The sequence below is a fragment of the Bos taurus genome, chromosome 9, assembly GCF_002263795.3.
Source record: "Bos taurus isolate L1 Dominette 01449 registration number 42190680 breed Hereford chromosome 9, ARS-UCD2.0, whole genome shotgun sequence".
Lineage (NCBI taxonomy): Eukaryota > Metazoa > Chordata > Mammalia > Artiodactyla > Bovidae > Bos > Bos taurus.
In genome coordinates, this window is record NC_037336.1 from 89,604,255 (window position 1) to 89,630,546 (window position 26,292).

A 26,292-nucleotide genomic window follows, 5' to 3' on the forward strand; every position below is an offset into this window, starting at 1 on the left:
TTAAAGAAAAGAAGAAAAAAACAAAAACAAACAAACAAAAAAAACAAGGTCAAAAAATTATAAAATATATATATATGAAGTTTGCTGAAGAAGAAAAAAATAGGGTCTTTTTTTTTTTTTTTTTTGCAAAGTAATAGGTTATAAAAGTGAAAATTAAAGGAACAATAGAGGACTTAAAAAAATTTTTTTTTAATTAAAAAAAAAAAAAAAGAAAGAATGATCGTAAAAATAATAAAAAATATATCTAGGACTTTTTTTTTTTTTTTTTGTGGGTGTTGTGGGTTCAGTTCATTTTTGGCTAGTTCCTTGGTCAGATTTATATTTCTCAAGATCTATAGGCCCCTTCCTATGTAGTCCGTAGTAACCACAGGGTTTTGATCTATTGCCTATAGCTTCCAAGGCGTTTCCCTCTGTTATATCTTCTTCTGTTTGCTAGTCTCTTCAGTATCTGGTTTCCGCCCTGACTCAAAGGGCACGGTGGCGGACACTTTTTTTTTTTTTTTTTTTAGGCTTAATTGTTCAGTCGCGCTGTGGGGGGAGGGAGGATGCTGCAAACAAATAACACTGGCGTGGGCTCGCAATGCCTCAGCCACCCTGGGTCTGCCCCTGCTCACGGCGCGTGTAGCCTCCCTGTCCACACTGCTCGGACTCTAGGTTGTTCCGCCGGGAACAATCCGAGGCTGGCCCTGGGCTGCATGCACCTCCCAGGTCCAAGCCGCTCAGGTTCAGGCACTCGGGTAGTCCTCAGAGGCGCAGACTCAGTTGGGCCTGCGTTTTGTGCTCTTCCCAGGTCTGAGCGCCAATTTGCTCTTCCCAGGCGAGCGCCAATGCTGCGACTTATCGCCTCCCCGCCACTCGGTTATCTGGATGTAAAACCGGCGCACCTTCTCAGGCAGATATTGACCGTCCAGACCCCCAAGAAGTTTTAGTTAGCAAAGAAGCCTGCTTACAGTTTTATAGATAATGTCTCTCTGGGGCTGCGATTGCCCCCTTCCGGCTCTGGCTGCCTGTCACCGGAGGGGGAAGGTCTGCAGCCGGCTATCTCTGTTCAGTCCTTTGTTCCGTGCGCAGGCCTGGCGGTCTTAGGTTAGGGCTGGCTTTTCGCGTGATAGGTATCCCACAGTCTGGTTTGCTAGCCCAAATTATTTCGCTCAGATAGCGCTCAGGGTATTCAGGCCAGATTCTTACTCTCAGCGATGCAGCCCACGCCGCGCCTCCCTGCGCAGCCCCGGTTTGCTAATGGCGGATGCAGGCGTCTGCGCTGCTTCTCTGCTGGGGGAGTTACCGTAGGGCTCGCAATCTGCGAGTTTTAAATTGTTTATTTATTTTTTCTCCCTGTTATGTTGCCCTCTGTGCTTCCAAAGCTCGGCACAGATTCGGCAGTGAGAAGGTTTCCTGATGTTTGGAAACTTCTCTCTTTTTAAGATTCCCTTCCCGGGACGGAACTCCGTCCCTCCCTCTTTTGTCTCTTTTTTTTTGTTTTTAATATTTTTTCCTACCTCCTTTTGAAGAGTTGGGTTGCTTTTCTGGGTGCCTGATGTCCTCTGCCGGCATTCAGAAGTTGTTTTGTGGAATTTACTCAACGTTTAAATGCTCTTTTGATGAATTTGTGGGGGAGAAAGTGTTCTCCCCGTCCTACTCCTCCGCCATCTTGGCTCCTCCCTCCTGTCCATGCAATTCTCCAGGCAAGAATACTGGAGTGGGTTGCCATTTCCTTTTCCAGGGGATCTTCCCGACCCAGGGATCGAACCCAGGTCTCCTGCATTGCAGGCAGATGCTTTACCATCTGAGCTACCAGGGAAATCCCTGCAGACTCTATGGTAGGGCTAATGGTGATCTCCTTCAAGAGGACTTATGCCAACACACCACGCCTCCCAAGACCACTGCTGCCATGCCCCTGACCCCCGTGGCAGCCAACTGTCGACTCCATCGATAGCTATCATAAAACACTGGCTAATTTCCAGGTGGGCTACAATACATCCTTGTAGATTACTTATTTTATACATAAGTTTGTACCTTTTACTCTCCTGGCCCTATACTGCCCCTCCCCGCTGCCTTCTCCCCACTGGTATCCACTAGTTTGCTCTCTATATCTATGAGTCTGCTTTTTTTTTGTTATATTCATAGTCTGTTGTAGTTTTTTTAGATCCCACATGTAAGTAATATCCTATAGCATTTGTCTTTCTCTGTGTGATTTATTTCACTTAGCATAATGCCCTCTAAGTTCATTCTTGTTGCTGTACTACAAAAAGTAAATAAAATAAAACACTGAGGCATGTATTTTTCTCTCCTCTCATCCCCAACCACTACCTTAATAAAAGAACTTTCATTCAAACCAAAGTAAGTATAAAGAGAAGCGTGTTCATAGGACCATGATCTAATTCTGAATTAAGTGTTTTGAAATTTACTGTCTACAACTTTCCACTGTTGTCAGTATGTATCTTATCCAGAGAAATTTCACATTTAATCACTCAAAGGATAATCTGCTTTATTACCTAATTATCTTCCTCACACTTTTGCTTATCAATCCATCATTTTGAAGCTGAGGTTACTGAGGCACAAAATGGTTCAGTCCTTTGCACACAGGCGAACATAGACAGTGGACTGGAACTCCAAGTTCAGTGTTCCATCCGCCCAAGAAAAGATACACAACTTAAACTGCAGATCCTTGGCACTGGACAGACCCAATCGGAGGTTTTTTAAGCCTGTGGAGGAGGTTTCTGCACATACTAAGCAATGATCAGTCCTTCATGCACCCAGGTTCTTTCCAGCAGGACAAGTGGGATTTTTCAATAATCAATGTGAAACAAGTACCACCTGCACTGACGCAGCACAAATCAGCCCAGGCAGACAAATGCGGGTGGGGGCCACACAACTGCATCTGACTGCTTCAGTCAGATTGCTGATCTCTGTTCAGGCAAGAAGAACATTCAGCTCCACTGATCACCTGATTTTCTATAACTGGAAGCGTGTACCAGGTCACGAACACCCAGATGTAGTAGTTCAGTCTGTATTTGAAAGTCAAAAGTGCCCAACTGGAAATAACCACAATGCACATTAAATGCATTATAAGCAAGGAAAGTCGGGCTTTCCCACTTCATGTGATGGCTATGGTGCCAAGCCACATGCTCACTGGCTGGAGACACTAGGAAACCTAAAAGCCAAGCTACTGCATTATGTTCAAGCTCCCTTGACAAAGATTAGAGCAAAACAGTGCTAAGTATGGATATTTTTATATCCTGAAAATAGCCACGTGAAGCCTGAGAGAAGAGATGACTGTGACAAAGAAGCAATATTTTTATATATGCGTCCATGATTTTTTTTTGTGATTCCAGGAATACACGTATTAAAGAAAATTCAGAATTAGAAATTCATCTATCAGCTTCCATAACATTTCACTGCTAACTCTCTTCTATAAAACAGTTCGCTGTCCGAGAAGAACACAGGTAAGGGACATGGTTCCAGTCCATCCAGGCTACTAGTCACTGACCTCATCTCATCACACGACCCCTCTGGATCTCTTTGTCTCTTTTTACTGACAGACTTTCTAAATATCTAAGAGCTTTCTCCCTGGGATAAGGGAACCACTTGACTACGGCACACAGTTATCTGCTCACCACTGTCATGATATCCTTATCAGGGCCTTGTCATGTCGATGCGTCTTCATCTCTTATTGAAGGATAGGTTGCCTATAACTCAGAATTCCCATATGGACACTGGATTAAGAGCCATTAAGGTCACGCTCAACCAGACACAAAACCAAAACAGGAGCTTTGTCTTTTTTTCTACTTAAAGAAGACGGCATCTTAAAATAGCGTGGATACTAGTTTGAAAACATTAGGATAAAAGCCATCATTGTTATCCCCTTGCTGTAGTTTCATAAAACTGAATAAAAAGGCAAGCAGATTTGGAAAGAATCTGAGATAAGTCAGTATTGCAAATTTAGAGCCTCTAATAAAATAAAACAAAAAACCCTCGAAGCGGTTTTTTTACCTTGCAGCCTCTGCATCACGTTGGCGATGTCCCGAGGGGCCCGCGAGGCTGCCCTGGAGGCGGCCATGGCTGCCCCTGAGGGCGGAACCACCACGGGAGACTCTGTGTCTGGCCGGGTGTGTCTAGACCACTCCAGAAAACATACTTGAAGTTCTCCGGTTCTTTCAAGTGACAGACGATTGCCAAGTCCCAGGCACTCACAGCAGTCCGGGAGGAAATCTCCCAGAGATCCAACCACTTCTTTTTCTTCTCTTGCTTTAAGACTGTCTTCTCAGGATGAACTCAGGATTCTGAAAACCAAATAGAAAAAAAAAAGGTTCAATATTTTTCAAAATATCAATATAGGTCACACAAGTGCAAAAAGTAGAACTATGCTTATTTAATTTGAAGAGATGATTCATTACCAAGTGAAATGACTAATGTAAAAATACTTAAAAATCTATAAAGTGGTAGGCAAATATGAGGGCTTCCCAGGTGGCTCGGGGCTAAAGAATCTTGCCAATGCAGGAGATGCAAGAGGCGCAGGTTCAATCCCTGAGTTGGGACGATCCCCTGGAGTAGGAAATGGCAAGCCACTCCAGTATTCTTGCCAGGAAAATTTCACAAACAGAGGAGTCTGGCAAGCTACAGTCCATGGGGTCTCAAAGAGTTGAACCCTACTGAGCACAGCATAGCACAGGCCAAATGTGAGAAATTCCCATGATGCTTGATAAAATAAACAAACACTTGAAACATACACAATAAATTTGTCTGCTAAAAGGAGAAGTGTTCACGTTTTTCTATGTTTTCTTTTTAAACTAGTCTTTTTTTCACCAATCTATGAAAATAAAAGTACTTTTACCCAAAACACCAAGCATTTCTCAATATTCACAAGTTCTCTTATCTGGGTTGTTTTAGCCGGTTTTGCACGCCTACTCTGCTCTGTTTTGTCTGTACACTTTTCAGGAATGAGATCAGATCTTAGCTCCTAAAATTTGATGAACTGAAACAGGATAAATATAAAATTTCCTGTTCAATTGCTAAGTCCTGTCTGATTCTTTGTGACCCTGTGAACTGCAGCACTCCAGGCCTCCCTGTTGAGTTTGAGACTCTGTCATTTAAAGAGACAAACGGGTTTGATTTCGTTTTTTCCTCCCCATAGAAAGATTCTAAAGTAAACTGTAAGGCCGTGGTAGGGTTGAGGGCTAAGCAAGAGAGGACATTTTTCTTCTAACCTCTTCCTGAATTCTCTGCTTTGGTCAAGTCTAATTCATCATGTTGGACTGGGGAAGCAAAACAGAAGTAGGAGAGCAGCTGATGAAATCTTGACATTGAGACACGTGCTTTGAACAAGGATTTCCTCACCCTGTTGCTGCTGCTGCTAAGTTGCGTCAGTCGTGTCCGACTCTGTGAGATCCCAGAGACAGCAGCCCACCAGGCTCCCTTGTCCCTGGGATTTTCCAGTCAAGAATACTGGAGCAAGTTGCCATTTCCTTCTCCAACGCATGCATGCATGCTAAGTCGCTTCAGTCGTGTCTGACTCCGTGCGACCCTATGGACAGCAGCCCACCAGGCTCCTCTGTCCACAGGATTTTCCAGGTAAGAATACTGGAGTGGGTTGCCATTTCCTACTCCCTTCCTAACCCTAGGGTTGACAGAAGAAGAGGTCTTGCCATGAATAGGACAATTAATGACAGAAAGAGAAGGAGCGTGAAAAATGTACACAGAGAAAGAAATTTAACCAAGACGCCAAACCAAGGGGGCCGATGTGAGCATGACACTTTTACAATTCATACTCATCTCTGGGCTGTGATGATGAAGGTGAAGAAAGGAAATAGGGTGAGTCAGGGGAGAAGGGCAATAGCAAAACTGTAAAGAAAACAGTTCCTCTGTGTGGGGCAGTCCACTTTTAGCAAGAAAATAGGAAGAGTCTATGAGGGCAATCAAACATCATAACATGAATGTGTGGTCATAAAACCAGCAATATTTATGAAGAATTGGTTAAGTAATACACTGTAATTACAGATTACAACAGATTTTTAAAATAGCATTAATACTAGCATATACTGGTACCTGGCTGAATTGTATGAATAAGCTGAGAGCATCGTTTTTAGACTACCACCTTAAAAAGGATATAAAACACCCTACCCTGCTGCTACCTTGCACATTTCTGGGGCCAGAAAGAGTGTACTGGCCCCTTAACAAGTTCGGGGGCTGCGATGCAGTGAACAGCATTACCTCGTAAGAAGGTAAAGACAGATTTCTCTTGGCTACTTGCAAAGATACTGGAAGTAGGACCCAATATTTGACAGCTTCTGAGCTAGAGAGGTACCTGTGTGTGGGCAGCTCCCCCAGGGATTCTTAGAGAAGAAATAATTACTACCAGCCAGCCCTCATCCATCAAGATCTTAGTCCTGCTGGAGCTGTGTGCCCATTAGTAGCCTCCATGTCCTAGGGAAAAGCATTCCACAAGCCCACATACCAAAGCTACCTTAATTTGAAGACTGATGGACAGTGAGCAATGCCTGAAGGATCTTACAAATGGCTTTCCTAAACTGTTACAAATTAAGGTTCTCCAAATACAAGATCATAACTTTCTGAAGTCTAGCTAGCTAGCTACAGATATACTAGGTAGAAATGAGGGAAGAAATTCATTTTAATTTAGCTACCCAATGCCAGACCCTGCTCAGCACTGGATTTCACAGATGATTAAGACAAGGCCCCTACCATCAATCAAGAATTAGAGAATTAAAAGGGATTTCTTCATGCCATTGCCTTACAGATCACCATGCTCCTAGCTCTTCTAAATCATGTTCATCTTCTCAGTGGAGTAATACTGAAATAGTTCCCTCTCTCCCTCCCTCCCTCTTTCTGTCTCTGTCTTTATTTTGATACCACATTGAACTCAAAGCAAAGTTTAAAGCAAAGAGGAACTAAAGAGCCTCTTGATGAGGTGAAAGAGGAGAGTGAAAAAGCTGGCTTAAAACTCAACATTCAAAAAACTAAGATCATGGCATCCAGTCCCATCACTTCTTGACAAACAGAAGGGGAAAAAGTGGAAACAGTGACAGACTTTCTTTTCCTGGGCTCCAAAATCACAGTGGACCATGACTGCAGCCATGAAATTAAAAGACGCTTGCTCCTTGGAAGAAAAGCTATGACAAACCTAGACAGTGTATTAAAAAGCAGAGACATCACTTTGCCAACAAAGGTCCATATAGTCAAAGCTATGGTTTCTCTGGTAGTCATGTAGGCATGTGAGAGTTGGACCATAAAGAAGGCTGAGTGATGAAGAATTGATGCTTTTGAACTGTGGTGTTGGAGAAGACTCTTGGGAGTCCCTTGGACTGCAAGGAGATCCAACCAGTCCATCCTAAAGGAAATCGACTCTGAATATTCATTGGAAAGACTGATGCTAAAGTTGAAGCTCCAATACTTTGGCCACCTGATGCAAAGAACTGACTCAATGGAAAAGACCCTGATGCTGGGAAAGACTGAGAGCAAGAGGAGAAGGGGATGACAGAGGATGAGATGGTTGGATGGCATCACTGATTCAATGGACATTACTTTGAGCAAACTCCAGGAGATAGGGAAAGACAAGGAAGCCTGGCATGCTGCAGTTCGTAGGGTCACAAAGAGTTGGACATGACTTAGCAACTGAACAACAACATTAAGCTCAGAATTTCTCTGTTTGAGTCCATCTTTAGTTCATGTACCTGGTGTTATTTCCACAGTATAACTAATACATTCTGAGTGCCAGAGTTCAGTGCTAGATAAACAGGATGAATACAACACATAACCTATTGTTTGAGAAGCTTAGAATATAGAAAAGATAATTCAACAAAAAATCATGGCTAAGTGCAAATACAGAAATAAGGGATATAAAGCATAGGCAGTATACCAATTTGCAGGTTCTGAGAGTGTCCTGGGAGGGAACAGCTTCTGCCCTGAGCCTGGTAAAGGTGTTAGAGTTAATCAGGTGAAAAACATGGGATGCATTCCAGGCAGAATGAATAACTTGAGCAAAGGCATGGACACATGAAACAGCTTGACCAACAGACAGATAGTGAGGGACTCGACCAGGTGACATTCTGGGGCTGAAGCTGGAGAAGGAGGGAGCAGCCAGATGGCTGAGTGTTCTGCTCAGAAGTAGGTTCTGAGTCCCCAGGAGGCAACAGGAAACGCCGAGGGATTTTAAGCTGGAAGTGATCATGTGCAATTTAGATTATTCTAGCTACATTTTTAAAGGGTGTATTTGAGGTTAACAACACAAAGCTCCAGGAAGATCAGTTAGGAAAGCATCTTAGGGACCCAGCTGAAACATATGAGAGACTGTACAGGATAGTGAATGAATGGAGAGTAAAATCCAAAACATCTTAAGAAGGCAGGATATGCAGGACTTGCTGATTGGTGGGGGAGGGGAGACGGGAAGTGGGAAGTGGGGTCCTCAGGGGATCTTGAGGACTCTCAGGGTTCTGACTTGAGATTCTGTGTGGGCCATGGGCTGAGTTCAGCACTAGAGTGGCTGTGCAAGTTATTATTTCCCCAAACTCTGCCTTTCATACCCTCACATTCTTGCTAAGCAGTTTCTTGATGACTCCTTCACACTCTCAGCTAATGTAACCCAAAGGCTTCCTGGACCCAGGACCCACACTGCGTGTGAAGCCACACCTAGACGCAGCACACTTTCAGCAACTCCATTTCTTCTGCATCAACAATCCACACTCTGATAAGAGCGATTCATCTTATATCCCTCACCAATGAGTCTCATCTCCCTCTAACCAGGCTGTGAACCTTTTGCAGGCACAGAGATCACAACTATTATTGCTTTGACATCCTAACCATTGATATCAACTACATCCCTGAACACATCCTAGCCCCTAAAACATATTTCTGTTTTATTGAACAATGTTCACATTACTTTACCTCTGCAGGGCAACCCCCAGAAAACTCGTTCCTCCCTACAGTAAAAGATGTTGATGCAACATCCTTCCCTTTTTAGGCATGAGATTAAATATTTTGCTTTCATCATTCATGTACACACATTATTTCCTACTTTGTGAAATTCTGATATTCTTGCTTTTTACTGATACTTAAATTTAAAGAGGAAAATATGCCCCTTTAATTTGATAAGAAATTTCAAATGAATCAAACAATGATCATAAAAGGAGGTTTTACAAGATATGTGCTCGGGAGGTTAGAAGATGTGAGTTTAAACTTAGCTTTGCTCTGATTGGGCTTCCCTGGTGGCTGACTGTAAAGAGTCTGCCTGCAAGGCAGCAGACCTGGGTTCTGTCTCTGGGTTGGGAAGATCCCCTGGAGAAGAGAATGGCAACCTATCCAGTATTCTTGCCTGGAGAATTTCTGGGACAGAGGAAACAATCCATGGGATCGCATAGAGTCGGGAACAATTGAGTGACTAACACTTTGTTCTGACAATCAGGATGATTCTGAGCCGGTTCTGTGTGGGGAGGTTCTCAGCAATGTCCTCAACAACCCCCTGACATGTGGAGGATGGTCCGCAGAAAGGCACAGACTCTGGACTAAAAAGACATGGAAGTGACTCTTAATTCTGCCTCTTCCTGCCCATGTGGGCATGACCTACAGAACCAGAACATTAGAGGAAGGTCCGGCACCATCAGTGAGCTCACTACCCCCAGGGTAATTAACAGTTTTTAATTGGGTGCAATATACTGTAGCGGGTAGAGGAGGAAGAGGTGGAAAGGGACTGGAAGAGAGAATTAGAGAGACATTGATGGGTCATGGACCAATTAATAGTCCTGAGACCGTCTCCAAATCCTCTCCAGAGAAGGAACTAAGATTACAAAGTGGCAAGCAACATCCACTACACCTAGCAGAGAGGTGAGATTCCTGTATTGATTATTTCATACAGAAATGCATTGAGAATTCACATGTAAAGGACACACTGCTACTGGGTAAACATCAGTAAACAAGATAGATAAGCCCCCTTAGAGTTTGTGTACCAGAGGGAAAGATGATATAAACAGCATTATAACAAAGTAGGTCATGTATTGTAATGGAAAAATGCAGGGTACTGTGGGAGCAAAGAGAACATCCAATCAATACCATCTGCTGCATTTATCGTGTGGGCTGCAGAGGGAATTTAGACGATCTACTGTCTGGGATCCTCCTGTCTGAACAATGGGCTCTTCTTAACCCTGAGACCTATGAAAAGCACAGGAGTGAATCATCACAACCTGACTTTTCCAGTCAAACAGAGTGGAATGGACTTTTCTGTCCATTCTAAGCAGAATGGACAACTGACTGCTAAAGCAGTCTCCTGTTGGTGCTCTTAAAAAAGAATTCCGTATCATCCCTGAATATCCACTGGAAGGACTGATGCTGAAGCTGAAGTTCCAATACTTTGGCCATCTGATAAGACAAGCCAGCTCATTAGAAAAGACCCTGATGCTGGGAAAGATTAAAGGCAAAAAGAGAAGGGGGTATGCAGAGGATGAGATGGCTAGATAGCATCACCAACTCAGTGGATGTGAATTTGATCAAACTCGGGGAGACAGACAAGGACAGGGGAGCCTGGCCTGCTGAAATTCATGGCGTCCCAAAGAGTCGAGCACGACGGTGACTGAACAACAACACTAGAAGAAACACTGCTAAGCCACAAGACTATATCTTTAGAAAATGTAACAAGTTTTTAAGTATTAGGAAACTACAGCAGAAAGTTACAACCTCTGAAACAACCAGAAATGATATGGCTCATTTCTAGGCAAAGAAGATGAACTGAGACCATAAAACATACACAGATTCACATCTGTATGTAGCACTTCATTAGCTGTCTCAATATGTACAACAGCACTCCTGTTAATACTTCCCTGGTGGCTCAGACGGTAAAGCGTCTGTCTACAACGCAGGAGACCCGGGTTCGATCCCTGGGTTGGGAAGATCCCCTGGAGAAGGAAATGGCAGTCCACTTCAGTACTATTGCCTGGAAAATTCCATGGACTGAGGAGCCTGGTAGGCTACAGTCCATGGGGTTGCAGAGAGTTGCACACGACTGAGCAACTTCACTTTCATTCCTGTTAAAATCCACTATTAAAAAATTTTGAAACCTAATAAATACATTTCAACACCCCCTTCTATCAGTCCTTAGCCGGAGTGAGTCACATAGTGTCTAATTTTACATTTAATTATTGTTTTTCTCTATGCATCCTTTAGTTATGGTACTAATTAATGAATACCAAGACAGCTAAATGGCTGGGGAAAAGAGGGATATCCTGTAGTCACTACAAATATATTACAACATCTGTGTACTGGCTATCAGTGTGTAGTGCTGGTAATTATTCACTGTTATGAACATTACACCTCCCCCCAAAAGAATCCACCTGCCAATATCAGGAGAGGTGGGTTTGATCCCTGGGTTGGGAAGATCTCTGGAGAAGGAAATGGCAACCCACTCCACTATTCTTGCCTGGAGAATCCCATGGACAGAGGAGTCCATTAAGTTGCAAAGAATCAGACGTGACCAAGCACCCACAATTCATGAATGTTACAGGGTAACAAACAAAAATTGGTCCTGTCCTTGGAAGAACAAATGTGCATGACAGATACTGTATCGTAATTGAACTTTCTTCGGTTCGCCTGGAGTGTAAATCCTGCCCAGAGATATCTGCTCCCCTTCCTCCCCAGCTTGGCTAGAGTCTAGACTGCACTCTGTGCCAAACAAAAGTTCTCACTGGTTTAGACCACAAGGAAGGACACATTTAACACTTTTAAGAGAAGATATGGACTTCCCTGGTGGCTCAGATGGTAAAGCATCTGTCTAACAATGGGGGAGACCTGGGTTCAATCCCTGGGTCAGGAAGATTCCCTGGAGAAGGAAATGGCAACCCACTCCAGTACTCTTGCCTAGAAAATCCCATGGACCGAGGAGCCTGGTGCAGGCTACTGTCCATGAGGTTGCAAAGAGTCGGACACGACTGAGCGATTTCACTCACTTCACTTAAGAGAAGATAAGCAGATTTCCTCAAAGAGGCGTCTTGGGTTCAGACCACAGGGTGCGGCTGCAGTCTCTAGGCTGGGGCCGCCTGCCCTGCAGGAGAAGTTGTCACCAACCTTGCCCAGTCATGGGCTTCTCACATCCGGTTTCAGTGACACCTCCCTTCACCTCCAAGTAGCTGTGTGAGCTGCATAATTATCAGAAATCAGGTCCTACAGCAGCACCCTCCCCACTAAACACAGCAATGCTTGAACATTTTTAAACAGCAAACTACCTTTTCCCAATCCTTACTCCTTTGCAGAGAAGAATCAAGTGGGGGAAAAAAAATCTTACAACAAAAAAGAAATAAACCATTTTATGAAGAAATCATTAGTTAAGACAGATAAAAGTGAAGCTCTAATGTAATAACTGAGCAAGTATTTCCAAAGGCTAGCAATATTATTATCTGAGTCAGTCTGAGACTGTGGCTTTTATCTTCTGTGTGAAATAAATATATTCAGTTAGCATTGATTGGGCACTTTTGTTCTCAATTTGCCACAAAGTAATAAACAGACTCAAAAATGCAAGACAAAATAGCAATGTTGTTTTATGACATCTTTCTGGTGATGTCAGGAACTTTTTATCCATCCTATTAATCTTTTTCCTCATGGAGAACAGCAAGCCTCTCCAAGAAGAATCCTCATGACTCATGGTTAAGTCAGCATTTTATACAGATGGGGGTCATATTAACAACCTTTGCTTAGTCGAAAATTATCATACTTTCTCTTGCACAAGTCTGGCTCTTGCATACAAATGCTTTCTTTGGAAAAGTGGATCTCAGATGAAGACAAAAATAGACAAGCATTAAGGAAGAGGGAGGGAAAAAAAATCATTCATTTTGAACTTTCTTAACATGCACAGAAAAATTTCAGATGCATACAGGTTTTCTACCCCCAACCGAAAAGCTCAGAAATGAACATTCTGGGATGCTAAACCTCACAGCTGGTGTCTCCCCACTGCCCCGAACGCCCTCACCCCTCCAGTCCACCCCCCTCAGCCGGCACCCCTGCTGAACCTGACTCTATTTATGAAAAAGGGCCTGAACTTGAAGCCCTTCAGATCTGTTATCCCAGACAGCCCTCCAAACCCCGTTTCTCAACCGGCTTTCTTTCCCTGATGGCTACTAGCTGCTTTATTTTACATTATTTTCGTGCCCTTTGCCATACACCTGCCACTCGGCGAACCACCATTTCACAGAACTCCCTCTGGCAGTGATGCAAAAAATCTGTCTGAAACGTGTCTTTCTGGAAAGGAGATGAAAGTTATCTTGCCCTCTAGCGTAGGCTCCGCCTGCCTGCCATCGAAGGCGACAGCTGGAGTAGTCTGAAGCCCCGGCCTCCTTGGTTCTTCAAGCCCCCGGGGCTGCACTACCCATGTCCCCTCCCCCAGCCCTTCCTAAAATAGTCAGTGGAGGAAGGGAGGCTCCTGGAATTTGTTCAACGCCCTACATCTCCCATCTGATAGTAGCAGCAGCCCCGACCATCGCAACAAGAGGGCGGCTGCCTTTTGCTTCTGCGTCTCTGGACCCCGGGAGAAGTGCCACAAGCGGAAATGTCAAGTCGGGGTTGGGGGGCGGATATTAATAGGGATATGTACGTAGGAGATGCTGGCAGTACGCCCCCCACCTCCGTATCTCCCTGAGTACCACACACGTACACACACCACCGCCACCATCACCACCTTCTCCCTCCCGTTAAGCACGCACGACCCGAACCTGCAAGTGAAAACTTGCTTACAATCTGTCTGCAATTTGTTCGGCTGGCACCCAAAGCCTCTCTCTTACCTTCTCTCTCTCGGGCTCGTCCAGGTGCCGGGCAGCGCAGCGAGCGAACCCGCGGCGGCCGGGCGCGCTGGGGGCCGGCGGCGGTGGCGGGAGCCGGAGCGCGAGGCTGCGGGGCTTTGCGGGGCGCCGGGCGGCCCCGGTGACCGAGGACAGCACGCCGGGGGCCAGCTCCCGGGCCGGTGGCGGATCGCCCGCCGCCGCGCTCCCGGGCCGCTCGCACGCTCACTCACTCCTGCGCCCAGCCGCTCGGAGACTGCCCTCCCTCGGCGAGCGGGTCCTCCTTCCGGGTGCACCCGAGGAGGGGGGGTTCAGGCCTCTCCCCAAGACCCGCCACCCCCCAACACCGCCCCCCCGCACTGGGGTTCGGCTAGGGAAGGTCGGGGAGGTTCCCGACGCGGCCCGTGCGCCGCCACGCCCCTCCCCGCGCCCGGCGCCCGGCGCCCGGGATGCGCTGGTCCCCGGCACCGCTGGGGGCAGGCGCCCAGGCTCTCTCCCCGGCTTCCCCTACCTCCTGGAGATGCTCGGCCGCCTCCAGCGTCTTGCTGCAGCGGCAAAGGCTTTCCGCGGCTCTCTTCCTCGGGGAGCCTTTCCACTAGGTCCACCTCCCGGGGGGTCGAGGAGGAAAGAAATGGCCGAGAGCGCCGGGAAGGAGATGCTCTGCCCCAGCTGCTAACTTTTGCCTGGGATTTCCACCGCCCGGCTGACCTTTCAGGGCAGAACCTATCTTGAAAGGCTGGGGAGGTTCGCTGATGGTCCCAGGAAGGAAGTGATGCGGTTCACTGGGGACATTTCTCTGGCTCCTTTTCAATCAACTTTCGAAAAAGATCCTAACGGCTGACCTCTTCCGCAGCATGCAATTTAAGGAGACGGGTCAGAGTATATAGGCTTTTGTTCTTGTGGTTTATAAAGCTTCGATTTCCGGAGGAGACATCCGACCTCTTGATATTTCTTCTTGGTTATTCGTCAAGATGACGCTGGAGAACTGCCTTCAGGTTCTTCCCTCGCGCTCTCGGCGAGTCTGTCATCACAAGTCCTTCTCAAGGTGTCGAGGAGATCTGGGGTTGCCGGGTAGCCTCCTGAAGAATGTATTTTGTTGTGGTTTTATGGTCTCCAAGCAAAGTCAAACACAGCCTCTCTTTACCAACAAGGAAGCCCAGGTCCAAGAGGACTGCAGGCAACAAATAATTACAGCTATGTTGCAAGAATCTTAAAAATAATAATTACTCTCAAATTTTCAATCTGAACAAATCGTTTTTTCCATTAGCTACGTGTGCAGAATGGGAGGCTGGAGCTTTTCAGTGGACAAAGTTTTTCTCTGCCGTCTGCCTTTCCCTAGCTCACTGCCAACACGCCACTCTTTAGCTTTGCATTTTCTTCAAAGGCCTTTCTTTCTGGATTCTAACAAAATAATAATATCTGAAATGAATCTAGTGAGTTAATCTGATGTGTTTCCTTGTGTTTACATATTTTAGAGACCAAGGAATGAATCTCTAATTGCAGAAACTGGTTGTGTCAGGGAGTTGGGCCTGGAGAGGGTGGTGTTGGGGGTCACTCTGAACATATCCTCTGCCTCAGGGTGACACTCCACATGGCTGCCTAGAACACCTTGTCGAGGTGACCCACCATAGCCTAGTCATACAGTTACCACCCTCTGCCTGCATATGACTGGACTGAGATCCAAGCTGCAGACCTGTGACTCAGGAGGAGAGGGTGAGAGGGCAGCTGAGCTCTTCCTTGCAGTCTGTGCTTTCATCTAACCAACTCACTCACCAACTGAAACTCCTTCCCTAGACTTAGCTGCTCTTCTCCCAGGAGCAGACAGGCAGGAGCCTAGGGCTTTCTGGCTGGCATTGGTCGCCTGATGAACTGAATGTCCACTCTCAGCTCATTTTTATCCTCCACCGAAGGACTTAAGCACATCATCGACTTTTGGGAAAGGCTTGTCTTTTTTCATAAACCCCAGGGAAGTGTGTTGTAGCTTCATTATTCGACTGTATTGTTCAAACACCTACCATATCCTGAATATTGTCCTAACTGTTGGAGCCACAATGGTGAACAAAACCAAACCTGGCTCCTGCCTTCACTGAGCTTCCAGTATAATCAGGAAGAGAGACATTGATCAAAAAAACATGCAAATAATTATAAAACCCCAGCTTCCAAAAGAAGGCAAATACTTTGAGAGCCTCCAATGAAAGGAATCAATTTAGTTTAAAGATCAGGAAGACTTTGCTAAGGAAGTGACTTTTGAACTGTGAGCTGCAGGAAAAGAAACTTGGACTAAGAGGAAGGCAGATAGACTGGGGTCTAGAGTAACACTCCAGGGCAAAGGATCCATGGAAGAAAAGCACATGGTGCTTTTGAAGAAGTGAAAACCCATGGGACTGCAGAAGAGAAAGCAAGGGAGGGAACAGGAGCTTCAGTGGAAAATGGGCCCCCTGAGACTCAAAACAAAGCGAAGGGCAGATTGTGGACGTCTTAAAAACCAGCCCAAAGAGATGGATCATTAGGGGAAGTCTTTACAGTGCTCAAAGTGGTGCAATGTGATAACACTTAAGTCTTGAAGCTTTTCCTTTGGCTACAATATGGAAAAGATTAGAAGTGGGGCCAAAATGCGTAAAGGTGGACCAGTTAGGAAGTTGTATAGTAATCTTTTAAAAAGATCATAGCCCTCATCATTACGGTGATGGTGGTGGTGAAAGTGCATGGGTTCAAGGGATGTTTAATGGATAAAAAGAGTGTGAGACATAAGGTCGTCTGTGGCAGAAGGAAATCATAATAGTATAAAGTCTTGGATTTTGAAACAAGAAAGGCCTAAGCTTAAGTCTCAACTCCGTCATTAACTACCTGTGTGAATTTTAGCTAGTAATTTAAGCTCTCACAAGCTCAGATTTTACAAACTCATAATCAGGATTATAACAGCGTATCTCATTCATAGGGCTGTTGTGGGGAGTAAATGAGCTAATATTGGCAAGATTTCATAGTTCAGAGCCTGGTGCGATCAGAAAGTACAGTATAGCTAATGTCATTTTTATAGTTATAGTTATTATTGCCATGATTCTAAACATTTAGATGTTTCTAAAGTTGGCAAATAAAGAAAATACCGACTCTGCTTTACAACAGGCTGATTGAACTGATTGCAAATAGAACACCAGTTTCTGAGAGCAGCAAAATAGAACCCATGGGGCCATCACAGGCTGAGAGACAGCAGTCTGAATAGCAACCTGATTTCCTCCTCCATGGAGCTCAAGGTCTGTCCTCTTCATCTGTCTATTCTTCAGACCCTCCAAGTTTACACAGAATCTTACTCCTAAGCATCATGGCAACAGGACCAACTATATCTCTTCTCTGCATTAATAGGAGGTGGAAAAGAACAGCAAAAAAGTGCCAACTGGTTTCAGTTCAGCATTATCCCAATGGGCGCATCACTGTGTTCCCTGTATTTGTAAAATAAACCCCAATGGCCATATGAAATAAACAGTGAATCCTTTATATGGCTATCCTTTCCCTTTTATGTAATTGTGTTAATACCATGGCAAAGATTTACCACAATTAAATGTGTTGTCAATTTATTGAAAGCAGCAACCCAGGGTCTTACCAGAGGTGCATCTTTCAGAGATCTGCACAAGTGAAATTCAGTAAGCGGGCCTCTTCTTCCACCTGCTTCCATTAGTCTCAAGTCCCTTCAAAACAAACTTCTATGCACAGTGCAGGGAAACACTAAACAAAATGGCTCTTGCTTCTTAGAGGTAAAGGGGCTTTGCCTTGTCTTGACGCCGTCAGTAATGGTCTGCTTGGCTTAGGGAGCTCCTCAGTGGTAATTGCCTCTGTGGAGTTAGTCTAAGAGTTAGACTCTGTGGAGTCTGCTAAGGAGAGGGGAAGGTCAGACAGGGAAGGAGGAAGGGGTTTACCTGAAGGAAAGCTCAGAAGGATGTGGGGTTCAAAGAACTAGGATTCAACCAAATCCGCCAAAATGTCCCTTCTGCAGTTCTCAACAGGGCCTTCACTTTCACTTGAGAGGCCTAGCAAGGTTTTGAACTCACTTTACATTATAAATTTGCAAGCTGCAGCAAATTTAAGTCTGTCTGATTTTTTGCTCTTCCAGCATTGTAATAACTGCAAGGGTAAGAGTTCTAGAAGCTACCTGGCCTCTGACCATGCCTTGATCTAAGATTGTAAAGTTTCTAAACTTATCTTTTTCTTTTCTTTATGGTCTTCATTGTCAGAAGTAACTGACCCATCCCATAGTTCTCCTAATTCTCTTTCCTACTATAATATTCCACAACAGTAGCCATATTGGTCTCCAAATTCTTATCTTCAGTAGGCCCTTAATTTCAAATGTAAACTTCTTCCCCCCTCCTTGTGATGTCTCTTTAGAATTCTTTTGTGCAGTGGAATCATATCATCCTTCATCCCTGTATGTGAACCCAGGCAGGTCAACTAATCAGTCTGAGATTCTCATCTTTGAAGGTCTGGACCATGGCATGGCATGAAATAGTATGTCAGCCAGGATTCATTAAAGTAAAGTCAAAGCAGCTTGAGGTTTTGAAAAAGGGATTTAGTTGTTCAAAATTTTTGCTAAGGCTGGGTGAGGTGAAGTTGCTCAGTCATGTCTGACTCTTGGTGATCCCATGGACTGTAGCCTACCAGGCTCCTCTGTCCATAGAATTTTCCAGGCAAGAGTACCAGAGTGGCTTGCCATTTCCTTCTTGCTTTGTCTTTCATTGCACCTGCCATGAAAGACCTCGGTGACTCACTGCTGCCACCTAGAGGTCAAGGTGCTGCAGCAAATGGCTAGCGGCATCACAACTGCCTCTGCTCTGACTCCTGGTGGTGGAGCTTGGTGTCAGTCACTGTAGAACTACTGTCATAGCTGCTGGAGGGCCAATTTCTCCACGTTCCATTTGCCTTCCAAGTCTCATGTGAGAGCATGGGCAGAATGTATGTTTCATCCACCCCACCCTTCCCCAGGAAAGAGCCTGGGAAATGTAATCCCCATACTTGCAACCTCTGAGATGCAGGGCGAGTGCATAGAATGGACAGCAAAGATTGTTTTCCAACAAACAATATTCAGTACAAACACAGACTCGGAAAGAAAAGCAAACTTATATTTAAATTATAACTCATAGGAACTCCAGTTTAAAACACTGAGTCTTTTAAATCTGTTAACTCTCATATTGATAGTATTTTAGAATTTCAAGAGCTACAATTTTAAGACTGTTCTTTTAAAAGAACACAAAAAATAGCATATCTGATGAATTTTAAGATGACATCTACCCAGTGTAAGCTTGTCACTTTCTCCCCATTGTTCCTTCAAGAGCTGTTCTTCTTAAACCAGTGTTGTCTTTCCCCTGCTTTAACTCCCATGATCATGGCCTTGATTTTGTCACTATCAATAATAACAATCATTTGATACTGATAATCTCAATGTTAACACTCCACTCTCTCACTGCTTCCTCTTTTGTTTTCAGCCCATTTATTTTTCTGCTTCAATTCCAGGAGTTTCTCAGCTAAATAGGACTTATTGCCCCTGATAAGGCCACTGCCAGTCCTTATGATGACTTTGTGTTAGAGAGGGAGCCTTCCTCAAGATGTTTCAGGTCATTCTTTTGTAGACTGTTATAATAGGCCATTTGGTAAGAAGTAATACCATTACTGTCTGCAGATGACATGATACGATAGATAGAAAATCCTAAAGAGACCACCAAAACACTATTAGAGCCAGTTACATGCCAAAGAATCAAACTGGAATGCCATTTGCACATCCTATACAAAAATAAACTCAAAATGGGTTGAAGACCTAAATGTAAGACCCGAAACCATAAAACTTCTAAAAGAAAAAGAAGCAGTAAGCTCTTTGACATTTCCCTTCGTCGTATTTTTGAAGATACCTCTCCTCAGGCAAGAGGAACAAAAGCAAAAATAAATGGGGCTGCATTTAACTAAAAAGCATTTGCACAGGGAAGGAAACTGTCAACAAAGCAAAAAGCTTGTCTACCGGATGAGAGAAGATACTTGCAGCGTGATTTACAGTAACCAAGATATGGAAGCAACCTAAGTGTCTGTGGATAGATAAATATATAAATATATATTTGTAAATATAAAATACATACACACACGATTATTCAGTCATAGAAAAGAAAGAAATCCTGCCATTAGAAACAGCATGAATGGACCTAGAAGGTATTAACCTAAGTGAAATAAGTCAGACGAAGAAAAACAAATGCTGTATGATTTCACTTGTATGCAGAACCTAAAATACCGAAACAAAGGAATAAACATAGCAAAGCAGAGTAGACTCAACAGAGAACAAACAAATGGTTGCTAGAGGAAAGGGAGGTTAGAGGATGAGCGAAAATAGGGGAAGGAGATTAAGAAGTACAGACTTCCAGCTACAAAATGAATGCGTCACAAGGATGAGAGGTACGGCTGGAGGCATATAGTCAATTTTATTGTAATATCTTTGTGGGGGGTAGCAAAACTTAGCAAATAGGGTAACTTGGAGAAGGAAATGGCAACCCACTTCAGTGTTCTTGCCTGGAGAATCCCAGGGACGGGGGAGTCTGGTGGGCTGCCGTCTATGGGGTCACACAGAGTCGGACACGACTGAAGCGACTTAGCAGCAGCAGCATAGGGTAACTAAACATATCGAAGTGATCATTTTGTAATGCATAGAAATATCGAATCATTATGCTGTGTACCTGAAACTTACATAGTGCTGTAGATAATTTTATTTCAATTTTTTTAAAGTATATAGGGCTTCCCTGCTGGTTCAGTGGCTAGGAATCAGCCTGCCGATGCAGGGGACATGGGTTTGATCCCTGTTCTAGGAAGATTCCACGTGCCACAGGGCAAGTAAGTCCATGCACCACAACTGCTGAGTCCGTCCACACGAGAGCCTGTGATCTGCAACAAAAGAAGCACCATAATGAGAAGCCAAGCACCGCGACCAGAGAGTAGCCCCTACTCACCGCAGCTAGAGAAAGCGCACACGTAGAAAAACGACCCAGTGCAGCCAAAAATAAAAATAAATCTAAAACAGTAAAAATAAATAAATAAATACGTAAACACTGGGAAGCAATGAATCAAAATGCCAATTATGGTTATACGTGAGGAGTAGGGATTATGGGTGACTGTTGTTGTTGTTGTTTTCACTTTATTTTGTATGTGTTTTTGTTATCAGAAGGGCTTCCCAGGTGGCAGTAGTGGTAAAGAACCTGCGTGTCAATGCCAGAGATGTAAGAGACATGGGTTTGATCCCTGGGTCAGGAAGATCTCCTGGAGGAGGACATGGCAACCCACTCCAGTATTCTTGCCCAGAGGATCCCATGGACAGAGGAGTCTGGTGGAATACAGTCCATAGGGTCACAAAGTGTTGATGTGAAGCAACTTAGCATGCAGTTATCAGAAATGAGCATATATTGCTTGAAAAACTAGAAAGAAAATGACAAATGTCATAAAAGACACTTTTTAAACAAAGCAAGACATTTGAGTACCATCTGCCAGATAATTATTATAATAAATATACAAATAATATTTCAAATATGAATAGCATCCAGTTAGTCGTATGTGGTAGCTTGTGACTATTGATCCTACCATTTTTTTTTGTTGTCCACCCCTTTTATGTTTATCCCTCTTAAAATAATTTCAATTTCTTATTTTCCTTCCATTTATCCTTAACTGCCTTTCCTCTCATTTTCTCCTACTCACTTGGCTGAACCATGCACCTCTGCCTGTTTGGTGCCAGCACTCAGAATGCTGAGTATGGCTGGAGAAAAATCCAGTCATACTAACTGTTCTATGCATTTATGATCACAGAACCACATACCCCTGACTACTCTGCTTCTCTGATCAACACATTCTCCCACTTCCCTATACAAATTTCATGCATTTCCCATTTCCACAGACTTCCAACAGTCTTCCCCACATCTAAGTTTTCAACTGTCAACATTTCTTCTTCTTTCTCTTGAACATCTTAAGCAATCCAGAGAATTTCCATAGCTTCCACTGACATCTGCACTATTTGCATCAGTGACTTACATAATATTCAAAGTTCTCTGCTATTGTTACACAAGAGTTCTTCAAGCTCCTCAATAATGCATTTCCTCCACTTACATACTCAATCCATCCAATTGCCAACAATACTTTCCTCTCTTCCCAGAATCATTTTTTTTTCTTTACTTGTTCTTTCTCATCAATATGGAAACATGCTGCTATTTATCTCATACTAAAAAAACAAAGACAAAAAAACCCCTCTTGATTACCATTTGAACTCTAAATACTATCCATTTCTTTCTTTATTTTCAAGAGTTGGCTGTGCTCACTGTTGGCCAATTCTCTCCCCCAACTTGTTGTGAGTTACCTAACTTATCTGGTTTACTAGTCACTTCTTTTCCATGTAAGATTTTAAACATTTATCACTCTACCTTGAACTTTCTATCCTTCTTTCCACTTTATTTTTTTCTTCCAACACTTAACACCAACATTGTGTGTATATTCCCTTACTTATCTAGTTTATTTTCTGTCTAACTGCTACAAAGGCATAAATTTTGTCTATTAACTCTTATATTCCTAGCTTTTAAAACAGATGAATAAAAGGTAGCTCAGTAAGTATTTGCAGAATAAATAAATGAATAATATATCAATCTCACTATACATTATGAAATTCTACAAATCATCAACTATACTGTTACAATATTATCAGTTTACATTTGGAAAATTGTTACCCAAACCTCCAGGGTATCTAGGTCTTCAGTGGGCCATCAGCACAGAATAACCTCATGTTTCAAATGTTGATTTTCTTTCTTTTCAACCCTCCATTCCATCTTTTCTTTTCTTTTTTGAAGTAGAACAAAAAGTGCGACTCCAAAGCACTCTGGTCACTGTACGTTTGGCTCTGTTTGGATATATAGTTTTATGCCTGCCATGGCTCCTGATAAGTAGACATCTCTGAAATCCCCTGATAAATTCACTTCAACTTTGTGCTTTTTTTTCATATTTCCCTTGGGTTTCTGTCAAGGTCTAGTCATATTGGAGTCTTTTCTTTGTCTTATACTGTGATGGTTTAATCGCTAAGTCGTGTCTGACTCTTGTGACCCCATGGACTGTAGCCCGCCAGGCTCCTCTGTCCATGGGATTTTCCAGGCAAGAATACTGGAGTGGGTTGCCGTTTCCTTCTCCAGGGGATCTTCCCAACCCAGGAATTGAACCCAGATCTGCATTGCAGGCAGATTCTTTACCAACTGAGTTATGAGGGAAACCCCCATGTCTTATATTAAGATCATCTATTTTTGTCCTTATTCCCTTCTTTTTCAAAAAAGTATTAACATTTTCTGGATACGTTAAAAAATAATTTCATAGGCGGCCCCCATTCTTTCTCACTGTTGATAGTGACTTTCCTAAGCACTGTTTTGAATGGAGCTTTTGTTTACAAGATAACTGTGCCGGGAATGACATCAGGTTGTAGATGGGTTTGCAGTGGGGAAAGATTATGTGGATTGAAGAACTTCTTAATTGGATTCCTACAAAGAGTGTTCCAGAATGGCTGAATGAGCTCACTGTTACACACAGTTTTATTGGCTTCTTGGAAATACTTCAAGGAGCCTTGGAGAAAGGAACAGAGAGAATTACTTGTGAATTTCTTCTTCCTGGTTTATTTCACTATCCATGCCCATTTACAACTGAAAAATTTGTGAGAAATCATCAAAATCAAGTCTCCATGTGATCATGTTTCACATTATGATGCAAGCAGCAGAAAACCAAACTGAAACTGACAAAACCCATAAAGAAGATTTACTAGCTCCTGAAAGTCTGAAAAATGGGTTTCAGGATTCACCCAAAGTTTCCATCAAGGATTTGGTTTCTTTTCCTCTCTTCTGCTGCCCACATGTTGTCTTCACCCTAAGGCTGATCCCCCGGAGGGTTGTAGACTAACTCTAACAAAATATTGGACTACATACATCTTGGTTCATCCATTAGAAAATAACACACTTATGTCTGTCTAAACGTTTGAGGCCAAGTTTCTAAAACCCACCCCAAATGGGCTGCTGCTGCTGCTGCTAAGTCGCTTCAGTCGTGTCCGACTCTGTGCGGCCCCATGGACTGAAGCCTACCAGGCTTCTCCGTCCATGGGATTCTCCAGGCAAGAACACTGGAGTGGGTTGCCATTTCCTTCTCCAAATGGGCTGGCTTAGGTTATATGCCTAACATTCTCATCCCAACCAACTTCTGTGGCCAAGAAGAATAAAATGTTCTCATTTCACCAATGAGGACCCATACTGGGTATTAAACATGACAAAATATTTTCCCAAAGCCAGTGGTCTACATGAACAAACTGTAGATATCTGCATTTGTCAGAGTCCGTACGAGGATCAGAAGTCACACATTAGATTAGGATAATTTGAGGTGAGATATATTGGTTTTTGTTTTCAATTCAAAAGGCTAGATAATGAAGCTGTGCAGTAGAACTGTAAGGCCTCGCACAGAAATTTGGGGAGAGCAACCGCAGAGCCATTACTGATCCTGAAGCCAAAGAAAGAGGGGAGGGAACGTGGAAGGAGGATCTTGTGGAAGACAGTGTGTTGAAAGGAATAGTGAGGGGTTAGGAGCACACATAACTTCAGAGGAAGTGGAGAGGGAGTAAGGGGAACTAAGGCTCCAGTATTCTTGTGTTTTCCTGTTTCTGCTGGGGCTTCCCATTGTCCAAACCAGACCAGCTCTGCCGTCCCTGGGATTCTCCAGGCAAGAACACCGGAGTGGGTTGCCATTTCCTTCTCCAATGCATGAAAGTGAAAAGTGAAAGTGAAGTTGCTCAGTCGTGTCTCTTAGCAACCCCATAGACTGCAGCCTTCCAGGCTCCTCCATCTGTGGGATTTTCCAAGCAAGAGTACTGGAGTGGGGTGCCATTGCCTTCTCCGGTGGACCAACTACTTTTCCTAATTAATCGCATTTATTGTCATCATGGTCTTCCCTTGTGGTTCAGCTGGTAAAGAATCCACCCGCAATGAGGGAGACCCAGGTTTGATCCCTGGGTTGGGAAGATACCCTGGAGAGGAAAAGTCTACCCACTCCAGGCCTGGAGAATTCCATGGACTGTATAGTCCATGGGTCACAAAGAGTTGGACACAACTGAGCTACTTCCCGCCCCCCCCCATATTGTCATCATAGTATCAACAACTACAGAAAGAATATTAGCTAATTGATGAGATATACAAGAGAAGACTCTACACATGGATATCACCAGAAGGTCAACATTGAAATCAGATTGATTATATTCTTTGCAGCCAAAGATGGAGAAGCTCTATGCAGTCAGCAAAAACAAGACCAGGAGCTGACTGTGGCTCAGATCATGAACTCCTTGTTGCCAAATTCAGACTTAAATTGAAGAAAGTGGGGAAAACCACTAGACCATTCAGGTATGACCTAAATCAAACCCCTTATGATTATACAGTGGAAGTGAGAAATAGATTTAAGGGACTAGATCTGATAGATAGAGTGCCTGATGAACTGTGGATGGAGGTTCGTGACACTGTGCAGAAGACAAAGATCAAGACCATCCCCATGGAAAAGAAATGCAAAAAAGCAAAATGGCTATCAGAGGAGGCCTTACAAATAGCTGTGAAAGAAGAGAAGCCAAAAGCAAAGGAGACAAGGAAACATATACTTATTTGAATGCAGAGTTCCAAAGAATAGCAAGAAGAAATAAGAAAGCGTTCCTCAGTGATCAGTGCAAAGAAATAGAGGAAAACAATAGAATGGGAAAGACTAGAGATCTCTTCAGGAAAATTAGAGATTCCAAGGGAACATTTCATGCAAAGATGGGCACAATAAAGGACAGAAATGGTATGGACCTAACAGAAGCAGAAGATATTAAGAAGAGGTGGCAAGAATACACAGAAGAACTGTACAAAAAAGATCTTCACGACCTAGATAATCACAATGGTGTGATCACTCACCTAGAGCCAGACATCCTGGAATGCAAAGTCAAGTTGGCCTTAGGAAGCATCACTAAGAAGAAAGCTAGTGCAGGTGATGGAATTCCAGTTGAGCTATTTCAAGTCCTGAAAGATGATGCTGTGAAAGTGCTGCACTCAATATGCCAGCAAATTTGGAAAACTCAGCAGTGGCCACAGGACTGGAAAAGGTCAGTTTTCATTCCAATCACAAAGACAGGCAATGCCAAAGAATGCTCAAACTACTGCACAATTGCACTCATCTCACATGCTAGTAAAGTAATGCTCAAAATTCTCCAAGCCAGGCTTCAGCAATACATGAACCGTGAACTTCCAGATGTTCAAGCTGGTTTTAGAAAAGGCAGAAGAACCAGAGATCAAATTGCCAGCATCTGCTGTATCATGGAAAAAGCAAGTGAGTTCCAGAAAAACATCTATTTCTGCTTTATTGATTATGCCAAAGCCTTTGACTGTGTGGATCACAATAAACTGTGGAAAATTCTGAAAGAGATGGGAATACCAGACCACCTGACATGCCTCTTGAGAAACCTGTATGCACGCCAAGAAGCAACAGT

General features: G+C 43.7%; 1 protein-coding gene across 2 annotated transcripts in view; it reads right to left on the bottom strand.

Annotated features, from left to right (window-relative positions):
* The window catches only part of SYNE1 (spectrin repeat containing nuclear envelope protein 1), a 503,306-nt gene extending 488,855 nt beyond the window's left edge, over positions 1 to 14,451 (bottom strand). Inside the window, exons 1-2 of one of the 2 annotated variants that reach the window (XM_024997066.2) lie at positions 14,278 to 14,451; positions 3,994 to 4,283 (exon numbers count right to left, since the gene is read on the bottom strand). In XM_024997066.2, coding sequence (XP_024852834.1) covers positions 3,994 to 4,060 — 67 coding nt within the window. In that variant the 5' untranslated portion in view covers positions 4,061 to 4,283; positions 14,278 to 14,451. Of the gene's footprint in view, positions 1 to 3,993; positions 4,284 to 13,769; positions 14,025 to 14,277 lie in introns of those variants that run through there. The other variant, XM_024997067.2, reaches the window with a different exon arrangement.
* Positions 14,452 to 26,292: the final 11,841 nt, after the last annotated feature.